At 39.8% G+C, this 19752-nt stretch overlaps 1 protein-coding gene across 2 annotated transcripts in view; it reads left to right on the top strand.

The window, feature by feature from the left end:
- Positions 1-19752, top strand: part of LOC148415204 (disks large-associated protein 1-like) — a 77804-nt gene that overhangs the window by 22216 nt on the left and 35836 nt on the right. For both annotated transcript variants that reach the window (XM_088429359.1, XM_088429360.1), the window contains exons 2-5: positions 1084-2572; positions 11867-12081; positions 15665-15860; positions 19120-19429. In XM_088429359.1, the coding sequence (XP_088285485.1) occupies positions 1202-2572; positions 11867-12081; positions 15665-15860; positions 19120-19429 (2092 nt within the window). In that variant the 5' untranslated portion in view covers positions 1084-1201. The remainder of the gene's footprint in view (positions 1-1083; positions 2573-11866; positions 12082-15664; positions 15861-19119; positions 19430-19752) is intronic.

Raw genomic sequence — 19752 nt, forward strand, 5'->3', positions numbered from 1 at the left:
GTCCATTAAGTTGTAGGGGCCGCTCACATATCCTTCTGCGCTTGCGCAGAAGCCTGTGCCGTGTTGATATGAATGCCCTGGCTTCTGGCTAAGGCACATTACATAGACCTTGGAGACAAGCTGAATTCTTATTGGCCAAAAACTCCAACTTAAAACTACAACACTAGAAGGAGTAGTAAGTAGTAAGTAACCAAATGGATATACAGTATGAGACAAAAAGAACAGAATATGGAGAATAATTAAAAAAAATATATATATATATATATATATATATATATATATACTTTAAAATGAAATGTAATTGACTTTCATTATAGTTATATTTATTACAGTTTATTATAGTTATGATAATGATGTCAGGTTATGTTAGGCCAGCAGAGAAGGCCTTGCTGACGGCCCACCACTGTCTGAATCGCTAAGAATGAATACAATTGAGGATTCGAGCCCAATTGAGATGCTTTGGTGTGACCTGGGCAGTTCATGCAATAATTATCACATATAGTGGTACCTCTACTTACGAACACCTCCTTTTCCGCTTATGAAACGCCTCCGGGGAAAAACTTGTGTCTCTAGTCACGAGGGAAAATTCAAGATACAAACGGCGACATCAATGGCATATAATATGATACACGAGACACCAGTACTTACGTCGTCATGACTGCCATGTCATACGTTATCACAACTTGTGATGGCTACTGTATTTGTTACAGTTTATGATGCATCAAACACAAGATATACAGCGTAGTATGTCCTTCGAGGGATTAACATCAATATAATTAAAAAATATATACCTTCTTTCTATTCATTCGTTAGCTAGCATGATACTTGTATGACTGCCAATGTGAGATAAATTAATTTTTAATCCCCGTTTCTGTGTGTTAATGGCATCTGTTCAGCAGTGATCTACTTTGAAATGTCAACTGATAGCTGAGCTGCCGTAGTGCCTATTGCTATTTGGCATGCAACACTTCACTGCAAACATCTTTGCTAAGCTCATCTATCATTGTTACCTCTACTGTTTCAACATGATCAAACTGGAGTAAACTGTTGGTTTTTGACCTCATTTCTTTTATTCTCTTTCAGAGTCTAAAGCCCTCCTCTCGGGGAAAGTCATCCAGAGCCTTTTTGGGAACACCGGCCTGCCTGGCATCTCTCATCTAAATCATTCCTGTTTTGCATCCACCCTTATTCTCCCCACAGCATGAAAGGCATTTCAAGTAGCCGGAGCCACCATCATGTGGTGTCCTATGAGCCATCATACGATCCGCTTGGTCAGCATCTTGACCGCAAGCCATACTTGATTAGTCAGATGGACATGCCACTTCCCATTGCTGTGCCACATCCCAATGAGCTGTCCTACTACAATGCTCAGCGTACATCATACCCTTCCGACAATAACAGCATTGTCCCATACGGAACGTTTCCCAGACGATGCCATTCCACCTCCTCATCTCACCATCCTGAGGTAAAGGATGAGTGTATGGCCATGGTACCATATGTAGGAGGAGGAGGAGGAGTTGGTGGAGGCTATGGAGGTAAAACTCCCACCCGGGTACCAGCAAACTTTGCAGACTCGTTTGAGCATCAGCCATCATTTTCCAGAGATGGTTACCATACACTACAATACAAACGAGGAATGTTCGCCCAGAGTGGGGGCATTGGGTCCAATACCAACAATGACAGCCCAGGGAGGATTCGCCACCTGGTTCATTCAGTCCAGAAACTGTTCACCAAGTCACATTCACTGGAGGGGCCACATCACACACAGTCTTTCAAGGGGGACAATAATGGGAGTGTTAATGGTGGTGTTGGTGGTGGAGGAGGTGGTGGTGGTGGTTCAAGGGCAAGTCCAGAAGGCGACGCTCTACTGATGGGAGTGCGCCAGAGGAAGCGCAGCAAGAGTCGCGAGCGCTGTCGATCAGCAGAGCCCAAACATCGAAGCCACCACCATCATCACCACCAGCTTCACGGCTCAGCCTCTGCGCCGGGCTCTGGATATTGGAGCTCTGACGATAACCTGGAACGGGAGCTGTGTCTCTACCACCCTCACCACCACCAACCGCCACCCTCGCCTTCACCCTCGATCTCCCCTTCACCTATAGCAATGACGATGGGCCGGTACCCTGGCAACAACCCTGAAAAGTTCCCCCAGTCGCAACAATACTTTATGATGGACCCATATGGCACAATCAGTGAGCATGCACACACCCATGCACATCATGGCCAGTCACACCACCATTCTGCACTCAAAGTCTCCCGGAGCAACAACGATGTGAAGTATGCAGCACCATCCTCCTGTGTGCCAGTTAGTGGTAGCAGCAATAACATCAGTGGCGGTATCTGTGGAGGAAGTGGTCCCTTGCTGTCTCTGGGTCTCGCCGACATGCCCATTGTGAAGAAAGGGGCGTGGTCATCCAGCTTAACGGTGAGCAGGGCCCGAGATGTCTACACCAACAACAGCAGCCACAACCAACTCAGAACCAGCGCAGGATCCGGTAACCTAAACCTAGATAGATCTCTAGTCAAAACTAAGGCCAGTCAGCAACAGGAGCACACTTGCCATTTCCTACAGGTAATTCATTCGACCTTGATTCCAAACCACAAGTTGAATCACCCTTCTTCCTTCTGTTGATCGTCCTCCCACCACAACTTACTCTTCATCATTGACAATGTTTCCTCTGAGCCAGGGGTATTCAATTCAATATATTTCCGAAATTATGCTTAACACAGAGGGGACAGAGTAGCAATACTTGAACTGTATATAATAGCTAATCAGTAAATACAGATCATAAAGGAATAATATTGTTGCTTTTAAAGTTCTGTATATCTTACCAGCCATCATATTTCCACATAGTTCAGCCTAATGCTTATATGCAAAATATTATAAGTGAGAAAATGGGACCAAATTTATCATATGTAATTTTTTAGTTATCAACCAATTTATGTAATAAGGAACACGTTTCATACTGAAATTGTATTGTAATATTGTATAGTGGTACATTATAACAAGCGTTGTCCACTACACCAGTTGTCCCAAACCTTTTAATCACCACAGACCGGTCAACGCTTATTACGAACCGAGGGGCTCAAAAGGCCCAAAAGTGTATGCAAATTACGTTGATTAAGACAATCATATAATTGAATTACGAATGCTATTCATTTCAATACAAAACCTTAATTAGATGCAATGAGTTCTTATCAGTGCAAAACGTTTGCATATGCAAATATATACCAAAGGGAAATCTAACAAATGAAAATGCTCACGAGCTCAACACATACAAGGCAGCACTATATAACATGCTGGAGATAACAACTAACATTAGTTAGCATGTTATCCACAGTCACAAGTTGTTGGATTAGCAAAGTAATTTTGGGCATATTATCATACGTCAACATTCTTACAAAGTAAAACTTACAGACACTTGTAGTATAGATTTCACAAAGAGAGAAAACAATGTGTGTGTCACTAACTGACTGCTTTCAACTAAAGCCACTCCATCCTCCTCACTACAAAATATAATATCAGCAGCGGCCAGATGTGGCACCAAAACACAAAGATTAAGCCAAACAAAGAACTGTTAAACAAAATCAGTTTCAAGACATCATTATTGTGGTACCAATTGACCCGATTTTCAACATCCCATTTTTTTTAAATGCGATTCAGGCCAAACCTATCTGCATTCTATCTTTTATCGTCTGACTTAATTCTGAACGGCCAGGTCGCATTTATCTGACTCGCACGTAACAAACAAGCGACAAAAGTCACAAAAAGGAAAAACCCAAAAAACAATACTGGACATGGCAGGTACACCTTTGGAGGGATGGGAGAGTTCCGTTTTTTTCTCAGCATTCTCATCGTGTCACAATCTCAACGCGTGAAAAAAGACGCGTGGAATCTTGCTGGCACGTGTTTTGCAGCTTTTTATACTCCGTGACGCTTCCCCCCAGTTAGACGATATTTTCCCAAACTGGTGGCAGTAAATGGATTCTACAGCATACAAACAACACTAGTTTTTCATTTTTAAAAAACATTTTCATCAGAGGCCTCACCTCTGTGTGCGCGCTTACCAGGAGTTGTTTACGGTATTTACCGGCGAACTTCTATAAGCAATAGTTCGTCCGCCATGTTTTCTGCTCCGCGCTTACGCATGGTAAAGAAATTCCATAAGGTATGTGTTGCGGAAAACTGGGCCAGCGCAGACACCGCATAAAGGGGTGTGGTTGCTGAAAAGACGGCATTTTGACGCATGGAGCTGCACTAAATTCGCGTAACACGTCTAGCATAAACGCAGCTGCCGCCCTTCTTGCAGGATTTGCTCGCTTGCTATTTCCGAAGCTTAATGAAGTCTTGACCTTGCTTTTACCGTCTGGTGGTAGTATAACTGAAAGTGCTTGATTTCATGTACAACATAGCTGACTTTTTAAACGTTAATATTGATGATTATCACCTTTGTTAATTGTGGCGGCCAATATCGTAATCGCGATGAAAGTTTGAACAATTTTGCAGCCCTAGCAGTGACCAGTGGGTATTCCCCTGTAGGGATCGTTACACAGTCATTTAGCACAATTTATTTGGCAACATACCCATTATGATCTGGGTTTGCCTAGAAATGCAGCTTTAAGCATCCAAATCCAAGATCCATATCCTGCCTATTTTCGGTCTGCCTTGCCTTTCACACCTGCTTCAAATAATCAGCTCATCAGCAAGCCCTGTGTAAGACTGCTAATGATCCCGAATCACGATCATTTCAATCAGGTGTGTCAAAAGTGTGACACATCAAAAACAGGCAGGATATGGCTCTCGAGGAACTGGAGTTCCTTACCCCTGACCTAGATGTTACTGTACATGTCAAGGGACAGCGTGACTCAGTGGTTGAGTAGTTGGCCCTCAACGCATAGGCTGTTGGTTCAATAGACTAATGACACTAAACCTCAGTTGCTTCTGCTGCTCTTATCAGTAAGTAAATGCGTTGTCATTGTGAATTGATAAGGTAGAAAAGTGTGAAATAAGTCTTAGGTCCATTTACTGTTCACCCTGTTCATGTTTTTAACCCTGTATCCCCTATTTCTGGTCTGCTTGAGCCACGCAGCTGCGCACAAATTGACACCAAGAGAATTTTTTAAATGTTGTTAAAACTAAATTGGAATTTTGATTGGGTTTTGCTCTCTTGTGCAAACAGCTTTATTTTGAGGACTAATGTATCTATAATTATGATACATGATAGGCAACACTGTGATCAACTGGTTAGCATTCACCACAGGCCGTGGGTTTGACTCCGGCCTTTCAGTGTGGTGTTTGCATGTATGTTCTCTTCGTGCCTGCCAGGGTTTCCTACGGGTACCCAGATTTTCTCCCATGTTAAAAAAAATACAAGGTAGGTTAATTGAACTTACTTAATTGTCCTTTGTACCTTGCATATTAGCTGGGGACAAGACGTCTCAGAGATGACTTTTATTTCAATTCAATATTGCCTGTCATGATAAGCGGTAAAAGAACTAGATTCATCAATGGACACTAACATATATCTGCAAAAATACAAACAAGATAATAAATGCTCACATCTTGTATTTGGATAGCAATAGTGCCTACAGCTTTTGAGGGAACATTGCAAACTTGTAAATCCTCACTGCCACTATCTCCCTCTGATTTCTGACTCTCATTCATTTACCCCACTTACTTTTTATGCACCTCACCCTCTGCCACCCACTTGCACCTCCTGTAATCCCTCTTGGTTTGAAGAGCCTCTTTATTCCTTTACCTCCTCCTCCTCTTTACGCCATATTAGTTCAATAAAGAAGTAAGTGCAGTTAGTACCAGCCTTACTATCTGAATGCTTAGCAATATGTAACATAAACTCATGAAGAACAACATTCTTTCTTTGATGTAAACCACTTTTAATTTACTCTTCTGTTTTGCTCTTCCATCAGTTACCTTCCTTTTCTTATTGCTATTGAACTGTATGTGTTCTTGTCTTTTTGTGCTTATGATATGGGGTGCGTTTAATTGAGCTGGCGTTTGCTTGAACACTGTAGATCCTGTAGAAGGAGGATGGAGCAAGCTGTGGCCATTCAAGGCTTTATCAGTTTCAGAATACCTTAAAGGTTAAATTTTTGCCACGGGTTGTTGGACTTGTCAAGAACAAGGCTCAAAATAAACGGTTTCATGTGCATGAGCCCGCTGAATGAAGGTCTTGCTGAAACAGGGTGGCCCACCAGATTAGGGGATTCCAATTTCATCTCGCCTGCCTGTCCAGCTCAATCGCGTGCACCAGAGCTCGCTGGGCCCGCCTCGATGCTGGTGGGGGCTTCCGAAGGAGCGGGCAGGCAAGCAGGACCAGCTCCATGTCTGGTGGGCCTCGCTGTGACCTTGCTTGGCAGGGTTAAAGAAACGTCTCACTCGCCGGAAGGATCACTGCGGGCTTGTGGACAGCGTACCTCAGTTGAGGAGGAGGCCGCATCAGTGTGGCGGGTTCTATTGCAGGTGCCGCCAATCATTGCGCGCCTAAACCCAGGCATGCTGTACCGCCGTTTCCGCCGCTGGAATTCGACTGTCAGACTAAATGCACACCAGCACGAGACTGGGGATGGCGGTGCCATCTGATGGTGGGTCATGTACCCCGTTCAGTCGGTGTGATGAAATGAGGAGGGGCTGCGCCCCTGGTTGCAAGGCCCGTGCATCATCTGATGTGAGTGCCGCAAGTTAGGGTAATGGCCAAATTCAGAGTTGAGTGAGCTCCGGGCAAGGGAAGGCCTACTTTAAAGAGTTGCCTATCCTCTTGAAACTTAAATATAATTTTTTTCACGTGCCCCTTTCAATAGGGCTGGCGCTAGATGGTGGCCAAGCAGTGGTGGGCTGTTAGGGCCAGCAAGGCCTTCTCTGCTAGCCTAAAATAGCCTGATATTGTCATAACTATAATAAACTATAATATTCATAATAACTATAATAAAAGTCAATATCATTTTGACTTTAACTATATATATATATATATATATATATATATATATATATATATATATATAGCGTACATCGGATAGCGTACATCGAACCCAGACCCGCGGACATTTTGCAGAACATTCAAATCTAGTCGTGCCTGTGATTCATTATAGTTGCAGAGACATGACAATTCCAAAAGAAAATATCTATGTCTAACAATATACATGTTTCAGAAACAAGTATGGGATAACCTATAAACAATTATTCTAACTAACCTTGAGCAAAAATGATAAATAACCACTTTGAGATTTTAGCTTTGAAATGAATCTTTTTTGCTAAATAGCCTTTTTCTACATTATTAAAACAACTTCTATTTTTAGACTAAATATATAATATAACATTTGTTAACATAACAAACATTATTCTTGCTAAATTAAATTAAATATGTAACTAAATCAAAGCAACTCTTCAGTGTGTTTTGCTCAATGATAAATGTGTTCAAGAATTCTTTCTGACTCTGTGACTGCCTTTACTAGCTCTTAGCTTATTCTGAACTTCACCTGCTCTTTTTCTAAGGCCCAAAACTTCCCAGAAAGGAGTTGATTTTTTGCTTTGTTGTTTGCTCGAGTAAATAACCATTACGTTTAAACTCATGTTATATTGCAAATCTGGTTATCGGCTCTAATGGTATGTAAAGGAAACATTTTAGACAGTGATTTTGACAGCAAGGCTTGGATATTATTCTAATAATAATTTAGAAATATGTTTTAAAACTTACTATTTCAATAGCAGGTTAAAAGCTTATTCATGGTGTCCTTTCCCTGTCTTTGTAAGCTTTTCATTCCTAGGCTGTCTCTCTTCATGTCCCTCTGCCCAAAAACATTGACTTTTGATTCATGGCACAACCAAAATTATTCAATTTGAGTATGAGGTTAGGGTTAATAAACACTACACACATACACACACACTGTAAAAAAAAATTTCATGCCAGACGAAGTTGTAATCGTCAGGGCGAAATTTGACTTTATTTTTTGGTCTAACTTTCGTCGGGTTTACTTCTGACTGCATATGAATTATTATTCAGTTTTTTTACTAACACTTAAAGTTAGCACCATGTCTGTGGTTCTAGTTATACTGCAATTGAAACAAAACACATTAATATAAGTATAACATGAAAACAAAATCAGCTAAGAGGTTTAACCCTAGGCTATAATACACCCATCATGTTTATAACTACCTGCCCTTCAACTATAGAGCCAGGTTCATTAATATTCGTGTAAATGTGTCTAAACTTCATCTATCACATACACTACGAGTAAACCAAAGTATTTCTGAGGTTACATTTTCTAAAAAAAAATCTTCTAAAAATTTATCTTTAATTCAAAAATTAAAAAAATTGTTATCTTGCATTTCCTGGCCAAGAGCCAATTAGAGAAAGAATGCAAATTTGGGTTCCGACCCATTGGTTACTCGAATGAGTCACCGCCTGCAGTGGAAACACATCTCAGCGTGTTCTTATCAGCAAGCAACCTCTTCAAAATTCTTCAAAATAACAAAATAATTCTCAACACTCAATTCTAAACGTTACTTTTAAGTTTTGGCCACCGAGATTATATACAGTATGAGTTTTGGTTTTTGAAACCAGGACTAAGAAAGGGACCACCTAGAAAAATAACTGGTAAAGTGAATGACAAGTAGTGAATTGAACCAATCAAGTTTATTGATTAAACTACACATGTTTCTTCACTGCTTGATTGTGTGTAAAATGACTATTGTCACATTGCTTCCAGGCTGATTTCAGATAGTACTTAAACGATCCAACAATTTAGAAGATTATCATGCAAGTCAACAGTTAAATTATTAGCAAAACAGGTGTATAGCAGCAATGTGTCAGTGCCATCAACCACCACAACAGCCAATGTTGCCAAACACCATACAGGCGATACAGTACAGCAATGTACAGCACAAACTAGATGATTTTGATCTGTAAATAAACAATGTCAGTTATGCGATGTACACTTTCACATACTTTGCCATCATTATAAATAAATACAGCATACCAAGTTATGCTCGTGATCAAACATGAATCAGCATCAGTCGAACATTAGCAATGAAATCCATTAACAGCTGCATTACTGAGTGTTCGATTGCTCCACAGCTTTTCTAGCACAAGAGCAGGCTGCAGTGGAAGCAAGGACTGTGCGTGGGTGAGAGGCTCTGCTGATGCTGCTGCAGCTGGTCCTTTCCCCGCATTCGCTTTTTATAGCCAAACTGTTCATTTGTGTCTCTTTTACGTCACATGCTGGTGTGCGCACACACACACACACACACACACACACACACACACACACACACACACATGCACATATAGAAAGCAGATCCGTTCATCCTCTTTTCCTCTGTGACTCACTCATAATTAGTCAGAGTAGCAGTGAAATTCGCCTGCTGCTTGTCTCCTTTTTGTCTGTCAAATTTACACTACCCAGTATGAAGGCGACAAACACTTTTTTTTTTGACAGACGCCACTTCCATTACACCCACTGGCACAAATGTTCTATAAACTGAAGAGTTGTGGCGACAGATATGACTACTATATACAAAGTGTGTACCAATTATACAAAAATTATTAGTTCTAATGAAAAACCCATTTAGATATGCCAGTTCCAGTCTTCACTCTGTCATTATTCTTACATAGCATGACAGTGAGATACAGAGGTGAGACCCAACTGGCATAAACCAGCATACTGTATTTGTATTTGGATGCCTTTGTCATCATTTTGTTTACGTGGTTTTACAAGATCAGGCTTATGTCGACATTCGCTGCGAGTTGTTGCATGTGTGTGTGTGTGCGTGTGTGTGTGTGTGTGTATGAGACGCTTTTTGACAAAACCAGGCATATGGTGGGGATATTAGTTTTGAGTTCTTGGCAAGAATATGAATTTTAGATGGATTTACAGTATTTCTCTGACTACATGTCGGTTTTTTTATTTTCTCGTTATCAACTCAAATATTAGAATGCAGTGCTGCAATGAATTTAAAATATAAAAGCCGTAGAGGATTTAAACAAGACAAACAATTGTCCCAAATACGCTTACTTTTGTTTTTCCTGAGGTATCAAAGTTCAAAGAATGAAAACGACTTCGCTTACACAACTTTTGCAGACTTTGAAGTGTGTTTTGGGATGTGACCATTGAGCCTTCTTTTACTTTTTTATTAATTTCTTTATTATGTTGCTCAAGTCTCATTGTAGCAGTTTTTGTCGGATAACAAAGAAAAAAAGGGAATCCTCCAGGAAGTAGCCCTGTGGGCTTGGGGTAACGTGACCACTTGACCAATGGCCAGGCGCCACATTTGGTAGAGGTGGACTAAAACATGCAATTTGAGTAGTAAAGGAGGCGATAGAGGATTTTAAGACAAGAACAAGGAGCCATGTGGGCTTGTCATCTTATTCATTCCGCACTCTGTTGTTTCTCTTATTTTGTGCAATGCAAGCTCACTATGGTCTTTGACTTCATTGCCGAGGAGAGGAGCGACACTCCGGTAGTTATGGTGACAAGGGGATGCAATGTTTTTGATGTAGGAGTAGAGTAGCGTAGAACGGTGCAGATAGTGTCGTCACTTGGTTAAAAAAGATCCCAAGTAAAATGATCAGCAAATCATCTCTGAAGACCTCCATTTCAAACAAATTGGATGGGTCCGAAGATGACTAGCTGAGGAAGAGTAAAGGGTAAATAACGAGCAGGAAGGAGAGGATGTCCGTGAGTGAAATGGGAGGCGCTATTTGGCGTATCAGATAGTCATGTTGATTTTTAGGGCTTTTCGACAAATTCATATTTAGCTATGTCAAAAAATTAAAGTATTGAAACTTTAAATCCTTTTATTGTTGCAATATTAATTTCAGCATTTGCGTCTACATTGTGCACGTTGCCTCACACTTGTCTCATTTGTGGCCCCCCATAACAGCAACAGTTTGTTATTTGATATACGTGAAAGAAATGACTCTACAATTAGCATAAATTCATCATTTTAATAACACACCATGTGTTGTAATTGGACACCCATGGTCTACATAACAACTAATGTCGAGGGTAGATTTATACTCGTGATTTTGTCAAATTTACCCAAATTGAAGTAAAAAAGGGGGTTGGCTTATGAGCAAGGCCGACTTGTCTTGGAGAAATACGGTCATATAAAAAAAATTAACAATCATACAACAGACCACATAACGTTAAACTGGGATATTGCCACATATGCCTTGTTTTTGAAGCAGTAGTAGATGAAACAGGGAAGGTTCAAGGATTTCTTTCAAAAGTAATCACAGCATGCGTGACATCACGGGTCTGCCACAAGCTAATTTTGAAAGTTAACAAGCAGCTGTAGTGACTATTGATGAGCGATGATATATTTAAATGTGTTTTTACTGAATTTAGTTTATGCCAATAGCAATATTAGTATATTCACACAAGTTATGAGATTTTTATAGTCTTGCATGTTTATAGCCAGTACATTTGCGAACTTAATTGACTCCTGGAAAGCAGATGTATGAATTCGCCTGAGGGAAATTCAGACCTCTTTAGACTTACCTTGAATGAACGCCTGCACGCATGCACACACTCACACATACTCATGTACTCGTACACACACACACACACACATAAACACACCCACACACACGCACACACGCATGCAGGTTCAACTACTAATTGGCAAGCAATGTGCATTACTGAGGAACACTGGATATGGGAACAAGAATATTACTTTACTAGTCGTTTTTTTTCTGCGCTTCGGTCTATTTTACATTGATAATGTTTGATCTGCAAGCTCCTTGATTTTAATCATCTATGTACCAGCAAGACCCTTTCTGAGTCAGGTTAGGACCAGAACCAAAAACAACAATGATGGTAATTTTTGTTGACCTGCACAAATTACCAGGTACCTCAAGATGAGTGGAGCAGTTTCTCTCCTTTGGGGAAGGAGGATGACATTCCATGTCGAAGGATGAGGAGCGGCAGCTACGTGAAAGCTATGGCTGAGGATGACAGCGGAGACTCAGATGGGAGTCCCAAACCTTCCCCCAAGATACAGGCACGACGTGCCAGCTACTTGAAAGCCACCCAACCATCACTGACTGAGATGACCACGCTACAGTAAGATTTCCTTGTACTTTTTCCTAGTACACCTTGCAAAAATCTTTTTTTACAAACATTGCCCAATGTATCGCATTACGTATGCAATACGCCTTTGCTGTATTGCAATATATCGCAATACACTTTTATGACACAATACCCAGCACGAGTATCCATGTATCACGCAAAGCTACATAACAACGCCCTCCCGTACTTGTAACGGATGGAAGGATGGAATCTCTAATGCAGTATGGCTGGTTTGCCACTAACGCTAAAGAATGAATGAATTTGTCCTTCATGTCCCCACAGGCTCATGTCATGACACATCGCATAGCCACATAGCCTGGTCTCAAAGCCCCAAATAGTCATTTGCCCTCGATACATATCTTTTTATTGTATTTTTTTTAACATGCATTAAGTCAGAAATGTTTCATATAGCATTGCAGCAAAATTTGAGGACATCTGACATGATTGAAAACAAAAGTATTTATGCACATTCTACTGTTACTGTTTTCTACCATTACTAAAAATACCACACGGAAAAATGTGAAATTCATGTATTTATACCTTCATCAAACAACAAACAAACAGATGTTGGATTAAATAACATAATAATCACATGCAGTTATCGTTAAAATAAACAAATAAATAATCAAACAAACAAACAAATAAATCTAAACACCAACTTAGTGGGAAATAAATGCCCGGGACTGAGGTGTATATGAAGTGTTGGGTCCTTTTCGGTAGACAGCCGCCTGTGCATTAGGTGTGAAAAAGGTTGCAGCTTCATTTCCTTCCTTGAGTAAGTTTGGAAGCACGTGGCATCTTGCTGGGCATTCCAGCGGACCGAACTTCACATGACCCTGACATACCTGACAATTTGGTAAAATAGAAAAGATCACGGTCAGATGAAATCAGGCATGTCTACGTAAAAGGACAATGTGTAAAATTTCAACCGCTTTTCATTAAAAAGGAATAAAATTAAATGATTATACATTTTTAAAAATTTCAAATAAATCTGTTCTTATCGACCAACAGTATGTTTAAAATATAATCGTAGGTCTAGTTATCATTAAATTAAATTACATGGGAGGTGGAACTCCAAAGGAGGCTGCCATGTCTGTGATAGCTACGGACGATGGTAAATGCAGCACCTCCTGATGTCCGTAATGAAAATGGTCTGAATTTTACAATTGTCCCTTTAAGCATGCTTGTGAATTTGGTTGGAAAAGGATTTGGTGACAAAGTAGGCCTTATTTTAGACTTGCTAAAAGCAACCCGTGTACCAACTTGACAGTAACGTAATACATTACCATAACCCGTGATGTCTCTTGTACTTACACTTTGTGTTGCATTTTTATGATTTATTAATATGCTGGCTTACCCGCTAATGAGACAGTATTTTTTTGCATTGATATTGACTGTGGTCTTGTGTTTTTCATCTTTACTCATTTCATCTACACTTCCCAGCAACAATTTGCACTGTAGAAGTAACAAACATAAACTTTACATTAGCTATGGCTAACATGATCAATATTCACGTAAAAACACTTATGTAACATACCACTTTGGGCAGTTGCGTCTAATGTTAGCATTGTAAACAGTTCGTTAGCACTTTAGCAATGACATCACACAGGAAGCACTTCACATGACCCCAAACTAAACTTAAATAAACTTACATACTCAAAATAATCCCCAAATTAAATACAATTGCTCCTGTGAACTTGTAAATGGTTCATGGATTACTGGAAATATAAAATAAAAATGTACAAATTAAATGTCCTGAAAAGGTGTCTCTCTCTCTCTGCGCTCATCACCAACACAACAGCACCATCTCAAGGCAAACAAGTAAAGTGCATTCAATTGTCAACTGCAACAATTAAGATTAATTTGATTTCATGATAACATGATAGAATTTGATTATTATGCTTTAATGTAATTCAAATATGTATTTGTTCCGATTTTTATAATTTAATAATATTCATTTAAAGGGTTTAGGAGCATATTTGGGGTTCTTGGAACAGATTAGGCTATTTACACGTAAAAAGCATCTGTACTTATGAAAGATTCACGTGATGAAATTACTCCCGGAATGAATTCATTTCATAAGTAGAATTACCACTGTGGCGGCTCGTGGCGCAGTGAATAGCACGTTCGCCTCACAGTTCAAAGGTCGTCGTTCAAAATCCACCTGGCTCCGGCCTTCCTGTGTGGAGTTTGCATGTTCTCCTCGAGCCCGCGTGGGTTCTCTCTGGGCACTCCGGCTTCCTCCCACTCCCCAAAAACATGCATGTCAGATGAATTGGACATACTAAATTGTCCTTAGGTGTGACTTGGCGCATGATTGGCTGTTCGTCTCTGTGTGCCCTGCGATTGGCTGGCAACCAGTTCAGGGTGTCCTCCGCCTACTGCCTGAAGCCAGCTGAGATAGGCGCCAGCAAGCCTGCGACCCCTGTGGGGATAAGCGGCTATAGAAAATGGATGGATGGATGGATGCATGGAAGTACCACTGTAATGGTATTTTTGATGATTTTAGATGAATAACATCTCTCAAGCACTTCTCATCACTTTATAGCAATCTCCAATCTGAAAAAATGTCTGTCAAATAATGCTTTTGTTATTGTAAGCGTTTGTTACATATTTTACCCAAAAACTTGCCGTAATTCCCCAATTATAAGACACACCTGTGTATAAGACGCACCCTTAATTTTAGGGTCAAATTCTGGTGTTTTCTATGTTACTGTGTATAGGATGTACAAACACTCAGGGAAAAATGTTAAAAAAAACTATAGCAAACATAAGATACATCTCATTTTATGTAAATTATTAATATTCTCTTGTGTTCATATTATTAAATCATATATTTGTTGGGGGTTATATTAGGTGTGTTTCAAATCTCCCACATTATGAGCAGTCAGTGAACGCAGCACCAGTAAAATGCTCTAAGCAGTTGTTTTTTTCTTTCTTCTAGCGCTGCAGCTCGGATTTATTTTGCCATGAATACCCGAAATTGCGGACCATCCGTGTTCCATTAAGTTTATAAATGTGTGCTTATTCCAAAAGACAATAAACGAGTGAAATGGTCAAATGGAATACCTTTCCGCGTTCTCTAACCGGAGCACTTGTCTCCAGGTGGTCAATTAAGAGTGGCAAGGTATGAAGGCGTCATAACTCTTGTGTGAGCCTCTCCATTTTAGTTCAAGTCGTGTGTGCGACATGTTCGACCAAAGTTACACTCGGACGCTGATTCATTCTACTCGTTTCTTTTATCAAACGTAATACCATAACAACCTCAGCTAACCCCAGCTGCGTCTAGCTACAAAAGGCACTGGCTGCAAACAGCCAACTGACGTCCACTCTCGAGCTCGTACATTATCGTAATTATTGTAGGTATAAATATGAACATCCATTCGTCAATACTTGTCTTAAGTGGCTGATGAATCAATTTCCACGAATGGTGTCGAAAAAAAAGCTCATCTTTAAGTTACTGTTTATAGGACACAGCCAAACTGTTGGCCTTTATTTTTGGTAAAGAAGTGTGTGTTATAGTTATTAATTAGTTTTTTTTTCTGTGAGGCCCAAACCACTGTTGTCTGTGCCACAGGATTTCATCAGAACATTCCCCGAAGCTACAGATCAGGAGCCACAGCTACCTGCGTGCGGTGAGTGAGGTTTCAATCAATAGAAGCCTGGACACCCTGGATCCCAAAACCCTTCTTGACCCCAAATCGTTGCTGTCCTCACCCCAATACCGCTCACGCAATGAAAGCTACATGAGGGCCATGAGCACCATCAGTCAGGTTAGTTGTGCTGCTGAACATTTTGCACTATTTTCAAATTGTGTAGTGGACTAGACAATTGCCAAGTAAATTTAGAAGACCTCCTCACAATATAAGATTATGACATATCTGCCTTGCATTTATCCCTTTTGGTAATTTCCATTAATTGTCTTACCACAGATATAAATTATGTGATTATATAATAATAGATGCATTATTTATTTTATTTTTGAACAAATTATTAAATATGTAACGTTTAAGAAGAAATAAGTGAATAAATAACTAATTACCTCATGCCAAGATTACCATGCCAAGAAGATACAAATAAATAAACTGACAATTATTTTCAGAGAATTGGCTTATTGTGTCAACTAATGTAAAAGATCTCATGTTATTAGTGATATACTAGCACTATCATTGTTGAGCTGCACCACCTTGAGGCACACTAGACTTTGAAAAAAATCTAAAAAAAAAGATATTAAAAAAATACCTAGAACACTGAATAACTTGTAACCCATAAAATTATAGAGAAAGCAAGTTCTTTTGACTAGCATGTGCATAAATGTGTTTTTTCTAAAATCTGCCCATAGACAGCTGGTAAGGCACCAGCAAGCCTCTGACTCTAGTGAGGATAAGGGGCTCTAGAAAATTGATAGATTATGTTATATTACAAACTGAGCAAAAATCTCATCCCGTTCTTGTGGGATTTGTGTCTGATCCCATTCCTTGTTCAACTTGAGTGCAGTTCTAACACCTTAGTACCTCAAAGACGGAGATGAAAAGGAATGGATCCAGGTAAAACAGGAAATTCTACATTCTTTAAAAAAACAAAATGATCCAAAAATTTTGAGTAATCAGGGTCTTGAATGCCACCATCATGCAAGTATTACCTACACCTGTAGCGTTCAACTAGAAGCTTTTACGTCATTGTATTGCTGATGTCAGGCTGAACGCTTGCTTTTCCTAGCCCATCACTTTTCAGTGATCAAAATCAAAAACTCTGCATCATCATTAAGAGCAAACCATATTCGGTCTTTAAACTGGTCAATACTTTGTAAAAATTGTAAAATGTGGGAACTGACCAAAGGTATGTGTGTATGAAAAGTATGACATTAACCAAAATCGTTTAATAATGGCTGTGCTATGTACTGTCTTATGAAGCATGACCTAATTCAATATTAAAATTATTCGATGGCCAAAAAATATTATAATTTTTGCAAGTGATGTAGGTGAAATCACTTCCCTACACTTTGATTGGCCAAAATACCTATGTATTAACCCACGCATTCAAAGAAACCAAAACAGTGATCACCAAGGAAACAAATCTAATGTAAATTTAATAATAACAAAAGCTAGCAGTAGTACATACAACCAACAAAAAAGCCAATCAAAACACTAATTCAAAATACCAACAAAAAACAACATTGACAATGAGTCAACGTGACAAGTATAACGAAAAAACAGAAAGCCATAGTCTCAGCTGATGGCCACTGTCGGAAATAAGCTGGAAAGTAACAAAAATACAATACAATATAAATACAAGTGCCACTAAATAAATGCAACGTATTTGAGAATATTATTGCGGAAAAATTACTGCAATCTTAAATTAGGAAACTGTAATAGGAGATTAGCACCCAAAGGTGTGCAGTAGGAGACTCCGACCTCCAGAGCAAAGTCAAGAAATTCTTCCATACAAGAAGAAAATGACCACAAGAGGGACACAATCAGCATCTACACAACAAATACACACGCCGACGGAGAACAAAACAACATTCTTGGCAATCTTAAACATAAATGAAGAAATAATGAAATTAAACTATTTTTTTCCTGGTAAAGAATAAAGGCTTTGTATTGTGGCCACCAAACAGTTCCTATGTGTGTTACAAACATTTCTGTGACATGATAGGCAAAATAGCCCGAATATTTCATTGTGAGCATCAATGCACTTGTTCCCTATACGTTATTGTTTGCTCTACCCTAAGTCTTACCTTGAATTGTTCTTTTTTTTTTTTTTTTTTGGAACTCGTATGACTTTTTGCATGTGCCCTCAATAAGCATTACCTCACCGCACCTACCGCTGTTTGTATTCACTCCCAAATAACTGATGTTATAGCTTCCCCATGGGTGAATGCTTCCATTTCATTTCATTAAATGACAGTTTAACAACTTGACACAATAGGCTTTTTGTAATGTACAGGGATTCTATTCAATACACTTTTGACTGACTATTTTGAAAATAGACAATTATTAACAGTCTAAAAGAAGAGATCCAGATGGCTTATTGCATTTAAATCTGTTTAGTTTCATTGGTAGGCTGACCGTTACTCAGGTCCAGTCAATACTTTTCGAATTACCATTTGCCAAAATCACGAAGCTTAATAAGCAAAATTCTGAACTCATTGTCTATGACCAAAGTAAGATCTGAAACCTCTGGGTGAACTGTCAGACTCAGAGAACATTAAAATAACTAGAGATAAAAGAAAAATATTACTCGATCATTGGACAAAATTCAAAGGGAGAAGCTGCCCAAAATTTCAATACATTGACAGGTAACATAGGTTAAAATGATAACAAATGCCCAATTATTATTACTACAAATGATAATACCAAATTCTCTTCCTCTGGTGGTACACTGCTCACTCTCTGTGGGAGGAATGGCAAACCAATCGGTATAACCCCAGAGAAGGTTGTGAACATTAAAAAAATTACCCAAATTAAGTGAACAGGAATGAAGAGAAGAGAAATAATAGGAGATGGGAAGTTGATGTTTTTTTTATTTGTGCAATTAGAAAATATTCCATTTTATACTTGAAATTGTGTGACATCCTGTTAAAGGCAATGACTAAAGTAAAACTTCAACTTCTCTTGTAAAGCCTATTCAAATCATCAATGGAGGGGGATGCCACATTTACTAGAGCGATAGGTCTCAACCTCCAGTCCTCGAGGGCTGCAATCCAGCATGTCTTCGCTGATGCTCTCTTAAACACACCTAATTCAAATGATTAGGATCGTTTTTAAACGCCTGCAGATCATGCTGATGGGCTAATAGTTTGAATCAGTCGTGTTCAAGACCAAAGCAACAAAAACATATAGGATTGCGGCCCTCGAGGACTGGAGTTTGAGACCTATGGCTCAGACCCTGCATTCAACTCAACTTTTTTTGTGGAGCAGTTGACCTGAATGCCTGTCAGGTCGATGTCCTATTGAGTAATAGCATAGGCTGATTTTTCTCCCATGGTTTGTTCCTCCTTCTTTCTCTGTCGGCATCCTTTCTTTTCAGTTGAGTGAAGTTGAAGTCAATGGACAGATTGAGCAGGTATGCGAGCAGGTCTACAGCAAAATGCAGGCCCAAGCCATGGAGGCTGCCATGGACAGGATGGACAGAATGAACAAGGTGGACAGAATGGATACCATGGATACATTGCCCACACCAGGATGTTTCCGAATGAGGAGCCACAGCTACGTGCGAGCGATTGATCAGGGCTGTGCTGGGGAAGAAGAAGGAGAAGGAGGAAGGCCACTGCTTCTGCTGCCATCTTCCCCACCGCGTACATCTGCCACCACTGTCAGGACCATCCAGAGCAGCACAGGTAGGATGCACCGAGCTGTGTTGTCCTTGGCAATGTCATTGAAGCCTTTCCGAGGGCACAAATATCAAAAGACATAACAAGAGAAATACGCATCTTGTTTGTTTGTGCTTTTATCATTTAGTGCAGTGGTTCTCAAAGTGGGGTCCATGGCCTGACTGCAGGGCGTCCGTAAAATAATCTGGGTGTTTTGAAATGGATTTAGTTTATCTTTTAACAGGTCCAGATTTGTGCCATGTTTGGCTTAGTCTTTGTTTTTTGCCGCCGCTTCTGGCCACTGTTGATAGTGCATTTTGTGGTGAGGAGCAGTTGCTGTTGGTGCGCAT

Source organism: Hippichthys cyanospilos, chromosome 12 (genome assembly GCF_059441005.1).
Source record: "Hippichthys cyanospilos isolate Australia breed blue-spotted pipefish chromosome 12, RoL_Hcya_1.0, whole genome shotgun sequence".
Lineage (NCBI taxonomy): Eukaryota > Metazoa > Chordata > Actinopteri > Syngnathiformes > Syngnathidae > Hippichthys > Hippichthys cyanospilos.